This window comes from Coturnix japonica, chromosome 7 (assembly GCF_054131305.1).
Source record: "Coturnix japonica strain WE chromosome 7, WE-NBRP24, whole genome shotgun sequence".
In the NCBI taxonomy this organism is placed as follows: Eukaryota; Metazoa; Chordata; class Aves; order Galliformes; family Phasianidae; genus Coturnix; species Coturnix japonica.
The window spans coordinates 6,754,216-6,768,589 of record NC_140669.1 but is presented as its reverse complement, the minus strand read 5'-3'; the positions used below and the strand labels follow the sequence as shown (position 1 = coordinate 6,768,589).

Sequence of the window (14,374 nt, the reverse complement as noted above, 5' to 3'; positions counted from 1 at the left end):
AGAATGCCTGGATTCTAAGTGGCTACATGTGCCTAGGTCACTCTGAAAGTAATACCTCCTATTTATTTCCATGTAAACTGCAAGAGATACGAAGAGCACAATAACACTATTTGAAAGAGCACATTCTGAGCTACAAACACTGTTTTTCAACATAGTCACTAAGACTGCCTATGCATTTTTGCCAGCGATGAACAAGAGGCTGCGTGCCACACTTAGAAATCTGCACTGTCATTTGGAACATGGCTTGTCTAACATCCACTGTTTGGTCTCCATTAACATTCAAGAAGCATTAATGAATGTCAGTGGCTGCAGTGTTTTCCTTATGGAGGAGTGCAGTGACACCCCTATGCTTCATCCACACTTCCACATCAGACTTCACATCATTTTGTCACACAGCAATCACATACCACCACCATCTGCCCCTGTTGTTATTGGGATAGCATAGTAAAATAAGAGGCATTACTTTCAGAACATCCCTTGTATGTTCTCTTCTGAGCTGAAGAAAAAATATTTATTTTGAAAGTTTTATTTTTGAAAGTTGCAGAGAAAGTAAAGTTTTCATTATTCTTCTGCGTTTAGATTAAAACAGGCACTGCTTTTCAGCTAAAAAAAAAAAAAAAAGAAATCCTTCAGAACTATGCTGAGAAAAATGTCAACATCTGGGTTCCTTTTATCAGATAAAGGGCCTGTGTAAAATTTCAGTGATATCTTTCTACAAGACTTGTTAGTTGTTGCTTTTTAATGAGAATAATTAGCAAAATAATTAAAAACAAAACTTCGTATTTGTGTAGTAAATTCATGAAGTGGAAATATAATGTGGAAAGAAGAAAAAAGTAGTGCATTTTGTCAGGAAGATATGAGTGTAATTTTCCATCTCAAAACTTTCATGTTGATGCTTTGCCTACTGATTTGATCTGGGTCTGCTGACTGTAACTCCTAGTAAATCATCTGGATAAGAAGGAGGTCTATGACTTTAGAAATAGATATAATAATAAGTAGTAAATAAAGTCAGATAACTTTAGAATAAAAAATGAGACATGTTTTTGTTATTTAAGCACTTTACTACTGGAATAACAATTTTATGGGTATAAAGAATTTGGGGTTATTTAAAAAATCCTCAGTCTTAATGTTTTAAAGCTACAGTAGCTCAAGTTGGCAAAGAAATTAATTACAAAATGATTTCAAGATCTGGAAATTCAAGATATCTCTTGATAATATATTCATTTCTTTGAACTGAAAATATAACATTATAGTATGGTGTACATATTTGCATGGGCACATAAAATTATTTCCACTGAGCACAAAATGTGGCGCTCCTGGAACAGGTACAGAGAAGGGTCATGAAGATGATCTGAGGACTAAAATACCTCTCCTACAAAGACACGCTGAGGGAGCTGAGCGTTGAGGCCCAGGGTAGACCAGATAATTGCTTTCAAAATATTTAAAGGGAGCTTACAAGCAGGTGGGAAATCAACTTATTTTTATACGGGAAGTGATAGAACAGGAGGGAACAGTTTCAAAGAGGAGAAATTTAGTTTAGATGTCAGGGGGAAATTTTTCACTCAGAGGATGGTGAGATGCTAAGACACACTGCACAGAAAAGCTGTGGATTTCCCATCTCTCGAGGAGTTCAAGGCCAGGTTGGATGTGGCCCTGATGCCTGCAGCCAAGGGCTTGGAAGTAGATGATCTTTGAGGTCCCTTCCAACATAGACCATTCCGTGATTTTACTCTGTGATTGTAATTCTTATATAGATACAATAAATTCTTTTCTACACATCTAAAAGTTTTAATCCACTATAATGTTCTCGAGGATCATGGTTTGTTGTGCCTAAACAAATTAATAATTACTAGAGAATATTCCTCTATTTACAATTAACAGTAAGCATGTGATGTTTCCCTGCATCTTCCCATTGTCACCCTTGATAATGGAAATAAGTTTTAATTTGCATCTTGCTTCAGGAAACTGAACTTTGGGAGTTAAGAATTTTGATGAGACATGATCTCTCTGTGTTCGGTCCCGAGTGCTATCACTCACTGCTATACAGTGCTAGGCCTAAACTATTTATTTTTATTTTTTTAAATAAGTAAAGGATGCTCATAATCTCTTTTTAATGGTTCCTTTATATATATATATATATATACCTTTTTCTTTTCACATGTCCTGGAGGTATCTAGAAGTTTTTTTCATGATACTCAAAATTATGTTTTGAGTGTCTTCGGATAATTCATATTTCAAGCTGGTTCTGCTATAGCTTCAGGGCTCAGAGAAAACCAGAGAAGTTATGTCAGTTGTAGAAATTCGGCAGTAATAGAAAAACTAACATGACTTGACCTGCAGCAGTAGCAGAATGAGTAACAGAATTCTCAGGTGTAATGAGACTGAAAACTAGAAAACAAATATCTTCACTTCATTAACTATCTCTTTGTATCTTAATATTTATTTTTTATAAACAATATTTCTACATCTAAAGATTCTAGTTATATATTTAAGTGGAATAATTGAGATAACCTTGAATAAAAATATTTTTTCTTAGATAACAGGTTTTTGGAAAATGTTACAGAATTGGAAAAAAATCTGTAGCCATTTATTATTCCAGTCAGGCTTCCCATTAAAATCAATGACTTTTTAGATTTCCAATTCAAATTAATTCAACATTATTATTAAGGTAAGAATTTCTTTAGGTTGGGCTGCTCCTCGCAGCCCTGCAATGACACATCGTTGGCAAAGCTGTGGGTGCAAGTCAGCATTAGAGAGCACTGCTGAAACAGTGAGAATAGATTCATCATTAATCTCTTCACTGCTCAGAAGCAATAAAATGCTGTATTGTTTTTGCTTACTGATTTATAATAGATATTGCTAAGCATATTTTATTATGTTTAACAGGTTATTTTGATTTTTAAAATTTCCCTGTTAGAAATAAATATTTATTGCAATGTACAATTTGAACTATGTGGCAATAATAATAACAATAATCCAGATGTGCAAAAAGCATGGGAGAGTTCATCCTGTGTTCTGTGCATTAATGGAATCAGAGAGTAACTTATATTGAACCTAATTTGTTCCAGCTTCTAAATTTAACATAACAAAGCTTTGATTGATGCCCTATGAAATTTATAATACTGTCCAAAGGGTGAATCATTTCAAGAGGTATTATTTTGACATAAATGGAGCTCTGAAAGTCCAAGAGGTATTTCTTCTTTTCTTTAGGCCATGTCTAGTATATGTTATAGAGGACAGTAGATCATCACCTACTGCAATTGGAAGGTTTTATTTTCAGTCATATAAAATAGAAATGGATGAAATTTGATTTGCTTAGATGACTAATTTTGCAAGTAACGAATTCTATGAAACCCATGAAACATAATGCCATTTAGACATAATGCCAACATTTTTTACAATTAGAAACAGATAGCCTAGTGTGCTATAAGCTTTGTTGTACTACCTATATCATATAACCTGAGTGAGTCGTCTATAATCACAATGTTCTATGTAATACCTGATATCCTGCACTTTTTTTTTAAACAAAATCTGTATAAGGTTCTATGGAACTGATTCAGTTCTTTTGGAAATGTGGGCAGAGGTGTTCCATGGTTACTACTTCACTGCAAACAGACTTAAGACCAAAGCTACCTGATTTAGGAGTTCATGAATTTCAGCTTTAAATAAATCTTCTTTAAGTCTTATCTGCTGCTTTCGCTACCAGCATTTTTGTGTTCGGATAGTCAGCTGGTTTCCTGGTTTGAACGTGGCTGCTTTTCTGCTTTTAGATATAGTCATCCAAATGAACATGGATCACTTTTAGTTAAAAGAAGTCTTTACTTTCAATTAAAAATGTGCTCACTAATATTGATTTGGATTATTTATCCAATAAAAATGTAATAGAAAAAAAAATTTTGTGCTTGATGCAATCAATCACTAGAAATATTACAGATACTGTTTTGTAGACATATGTGAAGTATGTATTTTTAAAGTAATTGATTAATGTTCCTTGTTTTTAGAGTTCATTTTATATTTACTTCTCTTTTTTTTTTTTTTTTTTTTGCCATTATTTAAAGCTTCCATTTGCTTCTGTTCGTATGGTTTTCCTTCTAATTGTGTTGATACTTTATCTTTCTTCAGAACTCGTTTAATATTATAATCCAAAAAGTATAGTACAGATGAATACTGAACTAAAGCAGAGTGTTGCATTTAAGTCTGATGAAGATAGTAGTGTTTGTGTTCTTACACTGTATCTGGTTTCATTTGTATACCAGGTGGTTGTAAATGCCCTCTTAGGAGCAATTCCATCCATTATGAATGTGCTTCTTGTTTGCCTTATATTCTGGCTGATCTTCAGTATCATGGGAGTAAATCTATTTGCTGGAAAATTTTACTACTGTGTTAACACTACAACGGATGAGAGATTTGATATCAGCCAAATCAACAATTATAGCCAATGTGAGGAGCTCATTAAAAACAATGAAACTGCCAGATGGAAGAATGTGAAAGTTAACTTTGATAACGTAGGCCTTGGTTACCTTTCTCTACTTCAGGTGGTAAGTCACCACTCATGAATTTCTCTTTCACTTCTTTTCATCTCTGTGGTTTACTTCTAACAGAAAAAAAAAGTTATTTCTATATGTTTATTTCAGATAGAAATAATTTTCCTCACTTCTTTGTTTGGCATTATGCTTATAAAAATCCTTAAGTAAACTGTGCAGTATGTGTTTTAAAGATACATACTTATATTTGTGCATATGCATGTCTCTGTGTGGAAAACTGTAAGCAGAAATGGATTTTTAACATGTATAGAGTATATTTTTTACCTTTCTTCAAATATACATCTTGGTTCTTGCATCTTGGTTCATCTGATTATAGATCAGTCTTGCTTTTCTGTTAGATTATGTATATAATGCATTTCTACTTGTTGGAAGTTGAGCTGAACTTGCAGGACCACGCGTGAAAGTTTGGTGCTTTCAGAATTCTCATAGCTGAGATAAAAATCATTAACTTTTAATATTTTCCTGTTCGTAAAGCTTCTCTAAAATTGAACTTATATATAATTAAAATTCTTAATATATTTTACAAGATTCTAACTTAAAACTACTATATGAAAACATGCTTCCCAAGATTCTTTGCCAGCAATTCTAAAAATCCTGTGAATTCATACATTCCAAATTAAATACATTTCTCTTATCTTTCTCATTATTAGGGCTTTAATTTGTTCTTTAGATTTGGCGTCACTTGTGCTTATACAATGCAATGCATTTTAGGGAGGTACTTCCTCATAAATGATAAGATAGTTCTTCCTTTCTGTATTATTTCTAATTGGTGTTAATTAATTATGACAGATTTGTTGCCATGTGCATAGGAAAAATAGTGATTCCTGTGAGCTAAAAGGTCAAATCAATTTGAACTCTTGCTCAAAAACTCTATGGTATCACCTCAACAGTTGATGAAAGGCATCCATTACAGCCAGAAGCTGGGGATAACTCTTAAGTGTGGCTAAGTCTGTGACACTACATAAATAATACAAAGTATAGAGGCTGCAGTGGCTAACATAAGAAAAAACAAGCAATTAAAGTTACCCAGGTTGTGTTGAATCTATATCAAGTATACCTACTTTGCTCATACAAAGAAAATAACTTGTGTCGTATGTTATTCATTATACATAAAAGTTCGTAATTTAATAGAGGTTGTGCCCTTTACAGTCAGACATTACAAATTGCTTGTGATTCTTATATATGAATAAAACATACAATGTTTGATTGCCTATTAATATTACACTGAGCTGGTGTTTTGGATGAGCCCTAAACACACCTAATTTTTCTGATAAGCCATTTCCCAGGAAAAGCATGAGGTAAACACCAGTGTTCTGTTTATAGGCTACATTTAAAGGATGGATGGATATCATGTATGCAGCTGTGGATTCTCGTAATGTAAGTATACTTTGACTGTATAAACTTTAAGAAATAAGAACATAATTTTAACAGCATCTTTTAGAAATAACAGTAAAAATGAGAGAACAAGGAGTTATTGCAGTTTTATGTTTAAAGAAAACTGAAACCATAGGAAAAATACAAGAGATGAAGAAAGCACAGGAGCAGTCCTAAAAGATCCAGATTCTCTGTGGTGCAGTTGGACCAGGATTCTTTAATTCGGCAGCAGACTGAACTGTTGCCATGAAATGCCTTTTCCTCCTCTCATTATGTGCATTAAGGTATTAATTACATTTGGAAATGGGCATGGATACACAGCTCAGAGATGATGGTTTGTAACACTGATCTTTTTTTAAAGGTGAGATTTTCACTATCTTCTGAAAGCATCCTGACTTTTCTTCAGGGCACAGTTCCTATTCTTAACTTTGCCTGTGAATTGTCTTCCCCTTGCTTCCTTGGTGCAAACTGTGCTCGAGCTCTAAAGCTCCAAGTTTTTTGTAAGCTATACTTACAGCAGGAGGTCTGTTGTAATACAATAAATTTGCATAGCTATACCAAGAGAATATGCTTACTCTAAACATTGTTTGGATGCCTTTCTTTAGCCTACCTTAGGCCAATTAAGCTGCAAGAAACAATGACCTGCATTGGTCAGGTTTTTGAGTTAAAACTCAGGTTAAAATTAGGGTAGACTGCAGAAAAAGTCTGACAAAGCACTGAGGTATTCAACAATAACAGAAGAAGCTCTAAAAAACTGATTGCTCATGTAAAAAATACTAAAATCCAGGTCAGCTTACTTAGTGCCTGTAGTTGTGAAGCTTCCGACAAGATACCCTAAAATGTTCACAGCTTTAATAGCCAATGTTTCTGGTTGTACACAGATTCAGAAGGATGGCAATTCTAGTTTAAAACAATTGTGCCTTCAGTATTTGTTCTACAGTAATACAGTGAGTTAACAGTTTTGGAAAATGAAGTACCAAGCTCAATTGTAAAGTCATTTGTCAAGAATATTGCTTCATAAATAACAGCTGCTCAGCTCTGTGTCGACATTTAAACTAAGGCTTAGTGTCTGTGCCTTTCTGCAGGTTTTGGATCAGCCTAAGTATGAAGATAACCTGTATATGTATCTTTACTTTGTCATCTTTATAATCTTTGGATCATTTTTTACCTTGAACCTTTTCATTGGTGTCATCATTGACAATTTCAACCAACAGAAAAAAAAGATAAGTATTTCATCATTACTCAGAGAAGAAAGCTAAAAGTTGATCTTTTTGGTTTACAAACAATGACTTTATTTTCTTTCAGGCTTTATTTTAAGATAAATTAACCTGCTTTGCATATTAAATACATTGATTAAAGCAGTACAATTTGTCTTGAGAAATGTTTGACAGACAAGTGATACCGTAAGTCTTTCCATAGTTAGTGAAATATTCAATGCTAATGTAAAGATGTGGATTTCAGATTGGAATCTTTAACAAGATCATTAAAAGGCTAACCATTGAAATACTTAAATGCAGCTGTAAAATCTCTTTGTTAATCTCTTTGTTATGTTATTGTCACGTCTCAGAGCTCAGCAGGTTAGATTTCAGAACCATAAAAATAAATATTTTAATAAATGTATTTGTCGTCTCTTTAGTTTTCGCATTTTGTCAACACTGCCTCAAAAGGCAGCAGTGTTTCAGCAACAGAACTTAGTTAAATTATCTGTCATGACAGTGAACTGGTGGAAATTCTGCTGGAGTCATATATTTGTCATATATTTGGAGTCATATACGAAATTTGTTGAGATGGAGAGAAATTGACTTCTTGTTCCTACTCAGTCCATTTAATTGTTTCAGGATCTTCTGCTTCAAGCCCTGCACTTGTGGTTAGAAAATAAAAGTTGTGAGATATAATTGTTTGACCAACTTCTCGTCTACCTTTGGTATCACAGAAGTCAATTCTAATATTTTGCCAAATCTACTCAAAAGGAAAAACAAGAACACAGGATTGGACATTTAAAGCTCAAGAATTAAAATAATAAATAAATAAAAAATAAAAGAATCCTAAACTTAGAAAGTGACATTTATAAAGCAGTTTTTTTGTTACTTATATTCTAATACTCAAGATAAATGTGAACTTAAATGTCTATTCTAATTTTCCTACAGATTAGATTGTGAATAACTGTGATTATTACTAATATGTATTCCTGTTTATAAGTAATCAATATAAATATCTGATTATAACCAGTTTTTGTCTCTTTGCTTTACTTTGGAGGTCAAGATATTTTTATGACAGAAGAACAAAAGAAATACTACAATGCAATGAAAAAGTTGGGTTCTAAGAAACCACAGAAGCCTATACCACGACCAGCAGTAAGAATAGAAATCTTTTCATTTTTACATGTATTTAAAAACAGTGTTGGGTATGTCTCAGAGTGAATTAAGCTGTAACCTGCTGGGGGGGGGGGGGGGGGGGAAAGATACAGAAAAGCCTTATTAATCTGATATCCAAAATATTTATCTTTTGTAGCCTTTCTTTAACTTTCCTTTTTTTCCCCCTATATTTTCTCTTCATGGATAGCAATGATGTTATATGTGGCATTTCTTCAAAACAAAGAAAAAAACTAAAACAATCAGCTCTGACAACATATTTGTCAAGATATGTGAAAGTTTTAGGGCATAGGACTTTTCAGTCATCAAAGAAGACTGGGAGCAAGTTACAATAACACTGCCTGAAAAAAAAAACAACATCCTTTTACCTCTCACATTCATTCCTGCTGCACAATCCATGCATTTTTTTCCCCTGCAGCTCTCCCCTGGCACATCAGAGCAAAGTTTAGATGTGGCAGTGATTCACAGTTCTACTGTGGAACCAGCTGAGCTGCCCACTCAGCCATCAGTAAATTCTCTATAGCTGAAAATGCAAGATATTGTAGAGGTCATCTTGGTGACATGAAGAGCACTGAACTTTGAGCTTGAATTTTTTCTGTGTTTCCTTAAGATTTAGGACAAATGAAGTGTTACTGACTCTCAGTCTCTTAACAATACCCCTCCTTGTGGTTTTTTCCCCCCAACTTTTGCCAGGTTAAGAGTTAATTTAATATTGTGTCACAAAAGCTCACAGTGAACTTGTTTGAGATAGAAAGTTGACCTTTGCAACTTTAAAAACTGCAGCATGAGTATTTTTAAGTCTTCCTGTTAATCCTTGTAGACGCAGTTGCATTTCTGCTTGATTTGTGTTTACATGTGCTAACTGGAAAATACATACAAATAAGGGACTTTATAGAAGACATGAAATCCCCTTACATGCTAGATTTAATTAATTTGTAGCAATTTGGAAAAAATTTTACCCCATGCATAACATGATAAATATATATATGTATTTTCTTCTTTTTTCTCAGAACAAGTTCCAAGGCATGGTCTTCGATTTTGTAACAAAACAAGCATTTGATATCAGTATCATGATACTTATCTGCCTTAACATGGTCACAATGATGGTAGAAACAGATGACCAGAGTGAAGACATGGAAAACATTTTATATTGGATTAACCTTGTGTTTATCGTACTTTTCACTGGAGAATTTGTCTTGAAATTGATTTCACTTCGCCATTACTACTTTACCATTGGTTGGAATATTTTTGATTTTGTAGTTGTCATTCTCTCCATAGTGGGTAAGAACAATTGATTTTCATTAAACGGCTAATTCTGGGGGAGCTGAAATGTAGTACTATCATTGACTAATCCTACTTGTTTTTCAACAGGAATGTTCTTAGCTGAGATGATTGAGAAATATTTTGTGTCCCCTACTTTGTTCCGAGTCATCCGACTTGCCAGAATAGGTCGCATCCTGCGTCTCATTAAAGGTGCAAAGGGAATCCGCACTCTTCTTTTTGCTCTGATGATGTCTCTTCCTGCTTTGTTCAACATTGGCCTGCTGCTCTTCTTGGTCATGTTTATCTATGCGATATTTGGCATGTCCAACTTTGCCTACGTTAAGAGGGAAGTTGGGATTGATGACATGTTCAACTTTGAAACATTTGGCAACAGCATGATCTGCCTATTTCAAATTACCACATCTGCTGGCTGGGATGGTTTGTTAGCCCCAATTCTTAACAGCGGGGAGCCAGACTGTGACCCTCATAAAGATCATCCAGGGAGCTCTGTTAAAGGTGACTGTGGCAACCCTTCAGTTGGGATTTTCTTCTTTGTCAGCTACATCATCATATCCTTTCTGGTGGTGGTGAACATGTACATTGCTGTCATCCTGGAGAACTTCAGTGTTGCAACTGAGGAAAGTGCTGAGCCCTTGAGCGAGGATGACTTTGAGATGTTCTATGAAGTCTGGGAGAAGTTTGATCCAGACGCAACACAATTCATAGAGTTCAGCAAACTATCAGATTTTGCAGCTTCATTAGATCCTCCTCTTCTCATAGCAAAACCAAACAAGGTCCAGCTGATTGCAATGGATCTGCCCATGGTAAGCGGTGACAGAATTCACTGCCTTGACATCTTGTTTGCCTTCACAAAGCGTGTGTTAGGGGAAAGCGGGGAGATGGATGCTCTCAGAATACAGATGGAAGATCGTTTTATGGCAGCCAATCCTTCTAAAGTCTCCTATGAACCAATCACAACCACATTAAAACGGAAACAGGAGGAGGTCTCTGCTGTTGTTATTCAACGTGCTTTCAGACGTCATCTTTTAAGGCAAAAAGTCAAAAAAGTTTCATGTATATTTAATCAGGATAAAGGAAAAGATGAAGATGATCTGCCCATGAAAGAAGATATGATTATGGATAAATTAAATGAGAACTCCACTCCGGAGAAAACAGATATGACTCCATCCACAACCTCCCCACCATCCTATGATAGCGTAACGAAGCCAGACAAGGATAAATATGAAAAAGACAAATCAGAAAAAGAAGATAAAGGTAAAGACAGCAGGGAAAGTAAAAAGTAACACAGATTTCTGTTTGTGATGAACTGTTTACAGGCTGAGAAAATATGTATTTGTGTCCACGGGACTCCTGTAGGAGGTACATGCCAAACTGACAGTTTTTACATATATAAATATATATATAATTATATATATATATAGAAGGTCAGTGCCTATAACGAGACAGTGACCCCTCGTCATCAAACTGCAACTCTGTAAAACAGGGTAACATCTTGACAGGAGGTTGTTGTTTTTATTACCAGCTGACACTGCTGAAGAGAAGGTAAAATGGCCAATCAGACTGTAGGGACTGGTTTTAAAAAAGGTGCGGACCTAGGAATCTCTGTGTTTAACATAAAACACTCAGTACAAAAATTGTATCCACTGTTTGCATTTCAACAGCCACATCTGCCATATTTTTACAGAAATCAGTGTTGGTGAATTTATCATTTTTTAATTCACAGGTTGTTTACTATTATATGTGACTATTTTTGTAAATGGGTTTTATGTTGGGGAAGGGGGTATGAGAACCAGGTGTTCTATTCTCGGATTCTCTATAATGTACAGACAGAAGTGATCTGCATGAAGGCATGCTGCACTTGTAGTTCATGCATGGAAAAACATGACGTCGCACAAAGCAGCAGAGTCTGACTACTTCCATGTTTCAGGGTGGCTCTATATTTTGAGGTGCTTAAAAACAGTACACATCCAGTATTTCATCCAAACAGATCTTAATGTGCCTGTAAATTCCCATAGTCTACAAGAATAGAACAGATGTTTTATTTTTTCATAAGTCATTTAAGTCTAGTTGAATGAACTCTGCATACAAAATTTAGTGAGAGGCTTGAAGTCCATCTTTAAGTATTCTTCTGTAAAGAAAAACATTTTACCTGAACTTGGGAAATTGAATTTACCAAACCCCACAAAACTTAAGGATTATGAAGTTGTTCTGCCTCACCCTGCAGTATCGTTTAGCCATCTTCTGCTCTCAGCAAGGTTGACATTGTATGTATTGATTAAAAAAGTACCGTCTATGTAAATAGTTATTTTATCCTGTGGTGCATGTTTGAGCAAACAAATAATGACCTGTGCACAATATTTATTGCATCAAATATGTACCACAATAAGTGTAGTTTGCAAGCTTTCAAGAGCTAAGATGAAATATTCTGTACCATTATAGATAGTTTGGAAGCTATCACTGATGCATGTTTAACTTGCCTTTGCTGCTGTAATTTTACTCCTTCCACTGTTAAAAGTCGAATATGGGAAGCCATATCTCAGTGGTTAAGTGAAACAAATTGTTCAACCAGACATCATTCTCTCATGACATCAAGCAATAGTTTGCAGCTACTCAAGAGCTTCTTGCTTTGCATTCTAAAATGTTAAGTGAGTACTGTACGGTGTATAGTTGGACTGTACAGGATTTGTTGCAAACTGCTGAATCTGATGAAAATACATGGATAGAATTTTCTAAGAAAATATAAATACTGTAAAAATACCATTTTATTTTTTTTTTCAGTGTTTTGTACATAAAATAAGAAATTATAATTATCTTCAGGTTGATGTCACCGTCACTTTTGTTACTTTCTATCCATAGCACTTTTTAATTCAAGAACTTCACAAACTAAGAAACAAAGGAGAGGATGGGGTAGCTTTAGGTTTCTGCTTTTTTATTAGTACTGTATTTTTGCACATATTTTAATGTGAAGTTTCAAACTGAGTCCAAAATGCACTTGCTTCCAAATAGATATAACTTGTAATTGAAATGTGGTGGGGAAGATTTGTTTAAAATTCTAGCACTGCCTGCATCAGAAGTTTCAAGGTAGTCTTTTTATTCATGAAATCTTTACCAGTGTTTGTTTACATAGACTATTCTTATTCTTGTTGATTCATGCTGCACTAGAACTGTTCTAAATATAATATGGGATCCACAATGTTTATTTTTTTCCACAGGAATTAAATAGCAAACTTGTACAACTGATCACATCAGGACATTTTGTGTTTCTTACACAAGCAAAAATTCGATGTTGACTCCTCCTTTTACAAAAAACTATTGACTTGTGTGTCGGTGAACTGCATGCAGGAAAATGCTATACCATAAAGACCAGTAAACCACATTACAGTTGAGCCAAAAGAATAAAGATTTCATTTTTTATTGTATTCAGTTGTTCTGTCTTTGTTTTCGTCACTGCCAACTGTGGCTATCAAGAGGTGCTGAGGCAATAAAATATGATTACTTAAAAGACAGAAGTAAGGAATAGCGATTAAAACTCATTTTGCTAATGATGATGTGGGTAGTAAAAGGTTGAAGCTGTATGCTTTCAGAAAGATCTCTAATATGATTTGCACTTTGACTCAGTGGCATATTAATCCTTTCAAATCTGTTCTAGGATAGGATGACATTTATGTGCCTGATACGTTAAACCCTTTTTTATGTCAGGTGTTCTGAGAGATCTAGGAAAACAGATGTTAAAGGAACCAGCAACCGACACTACAGAACAGTATGTATCATTTCAGTGATATTCCATGTATTTCAGTGATATTTTGCATTTGAAGTCAGTAATTATCTTTGCATTATAAGAAGAATATTGTTTTGTAATGTAGTTATAGTTTATTCTTTCACTTCAAGGCAGGAAAGTGTGGAAGTCAGCAGAAGCTTCACTTGAACTTCTGGTGAAGGACAACATTCATAATCTTTTTTAAATCCTAGGGTGCTGAATGGAATTAGAATGTATAAAAAGACTATAATGTTATGTTTCTATGGTGAATTTATACACGATGCTGCCAAGGAGCTGGTGTACACACTGGGTGTTGTGCATGTGCCTGTGGGAGCACCGCTATGGGGATGTAGGAGGCAGGTGTTAAACGGGTGGGGTGCCAGTGGAACTGAGGGGAAAAAAAGTGCATTGATGGCATCAGTCTTGACATGCGGATTTCCTCATTGGGTCTCAGCTTCATGGAATCCATCATCAGATGCTTGGCTGTATTCTGAGAGAGTGCCTTGGATCGAGGTGTTTCTAACCAGACAACCAATGTATCCTGTACAGAAACAAAGCCATTTTTCTGTAGAATGGAGGGACCAGATACTGTTGTGAGGCTTTATTCTGACTGCATTAAAGGAAGTGTTAATGTACATCCTTGCAAAGTCACCCGTGGTTCTGGAAAAAGTAGTGTTTGCAATAGCAAAAGTCGGGGAGCCGTATTTTCAGGTAGCAATTGCACTCAAGTGCCATTCCTGGAAAGAAATTTGCTTAGCTGTAAATGTCAAGCGCTGCCTTAAATACATTAAGAGCTGGGAAATATGAGCAACGTCTCAAAGCTCCAGCTGGTTGGTTTTGTGGCAGGAGATGTATGACAAAAAAAGGCACGTGTCTTTACACCATCCAGACATCATCTGGGCTCTTTAACAGCAGCGTAGGACCAATAACAATACAAGCAGCCTCGCTTTTCCTCCATCACTGCAGCCGCTCGTCCGTCGCACCGTGTTCCCCCGGGGCCCCGCTCCCTCGCGCTGCCTCGCGGCCGCTCCGCGCGTTGCAGC

At 35.3% G+C, this 14,374-nt stretch overlaps 1 protein-coding gene across 6 annotated transcripts in view; it reads left to right on the top strand.

Annotated features, from left to right (window-relative positions):
• The window catches only part of SCN2A (sodium voltage-gated channel alpha subunit 2), a 68,061-nt gene extending 55,068 nt beyond the window's left edge, over nucleotides 1–12,993 (top strand). For all 6 annotated transcript variants that reach the window (XM_085552224.1, XM_085552222.1, XM_085552226.1 and 3 more), the window contains 6 exons: nucleotides 4,257–4,538; nucleotides 5,868–5,921; nucleotides 7,004–7,141; nucleotides 8,168–8,272; nucleotides 9,301–9,571; nucleotides 9,662–12,993. In XM_085552224.1, the coding sequence (XP_085408350.1) occupies nucleotides 4,257–4,538; nucleotides 5,868–5,921; nucleotides 7,004–7,141; nucleotides 8,168–8,272; nucleotides 9,301–9,571; nucleotides 9,662–10,857 (2,046 nt within the window). In that variant the 3' untranslated portion in view covers nucleotides 10,858–12,993. The remainder of the gene's footprint in view (nucleotides 1–4,256; nucleotides 4,539–5,867; nucleotides 5,922–7,003; nucleotides 7,142–8,167; nucleotides 8,273–9,300; nucleotides 9,572–9,661) is intronic.
• Nucleotides 12,994–14,374: the final 1,381 nt, after the last annotated feature.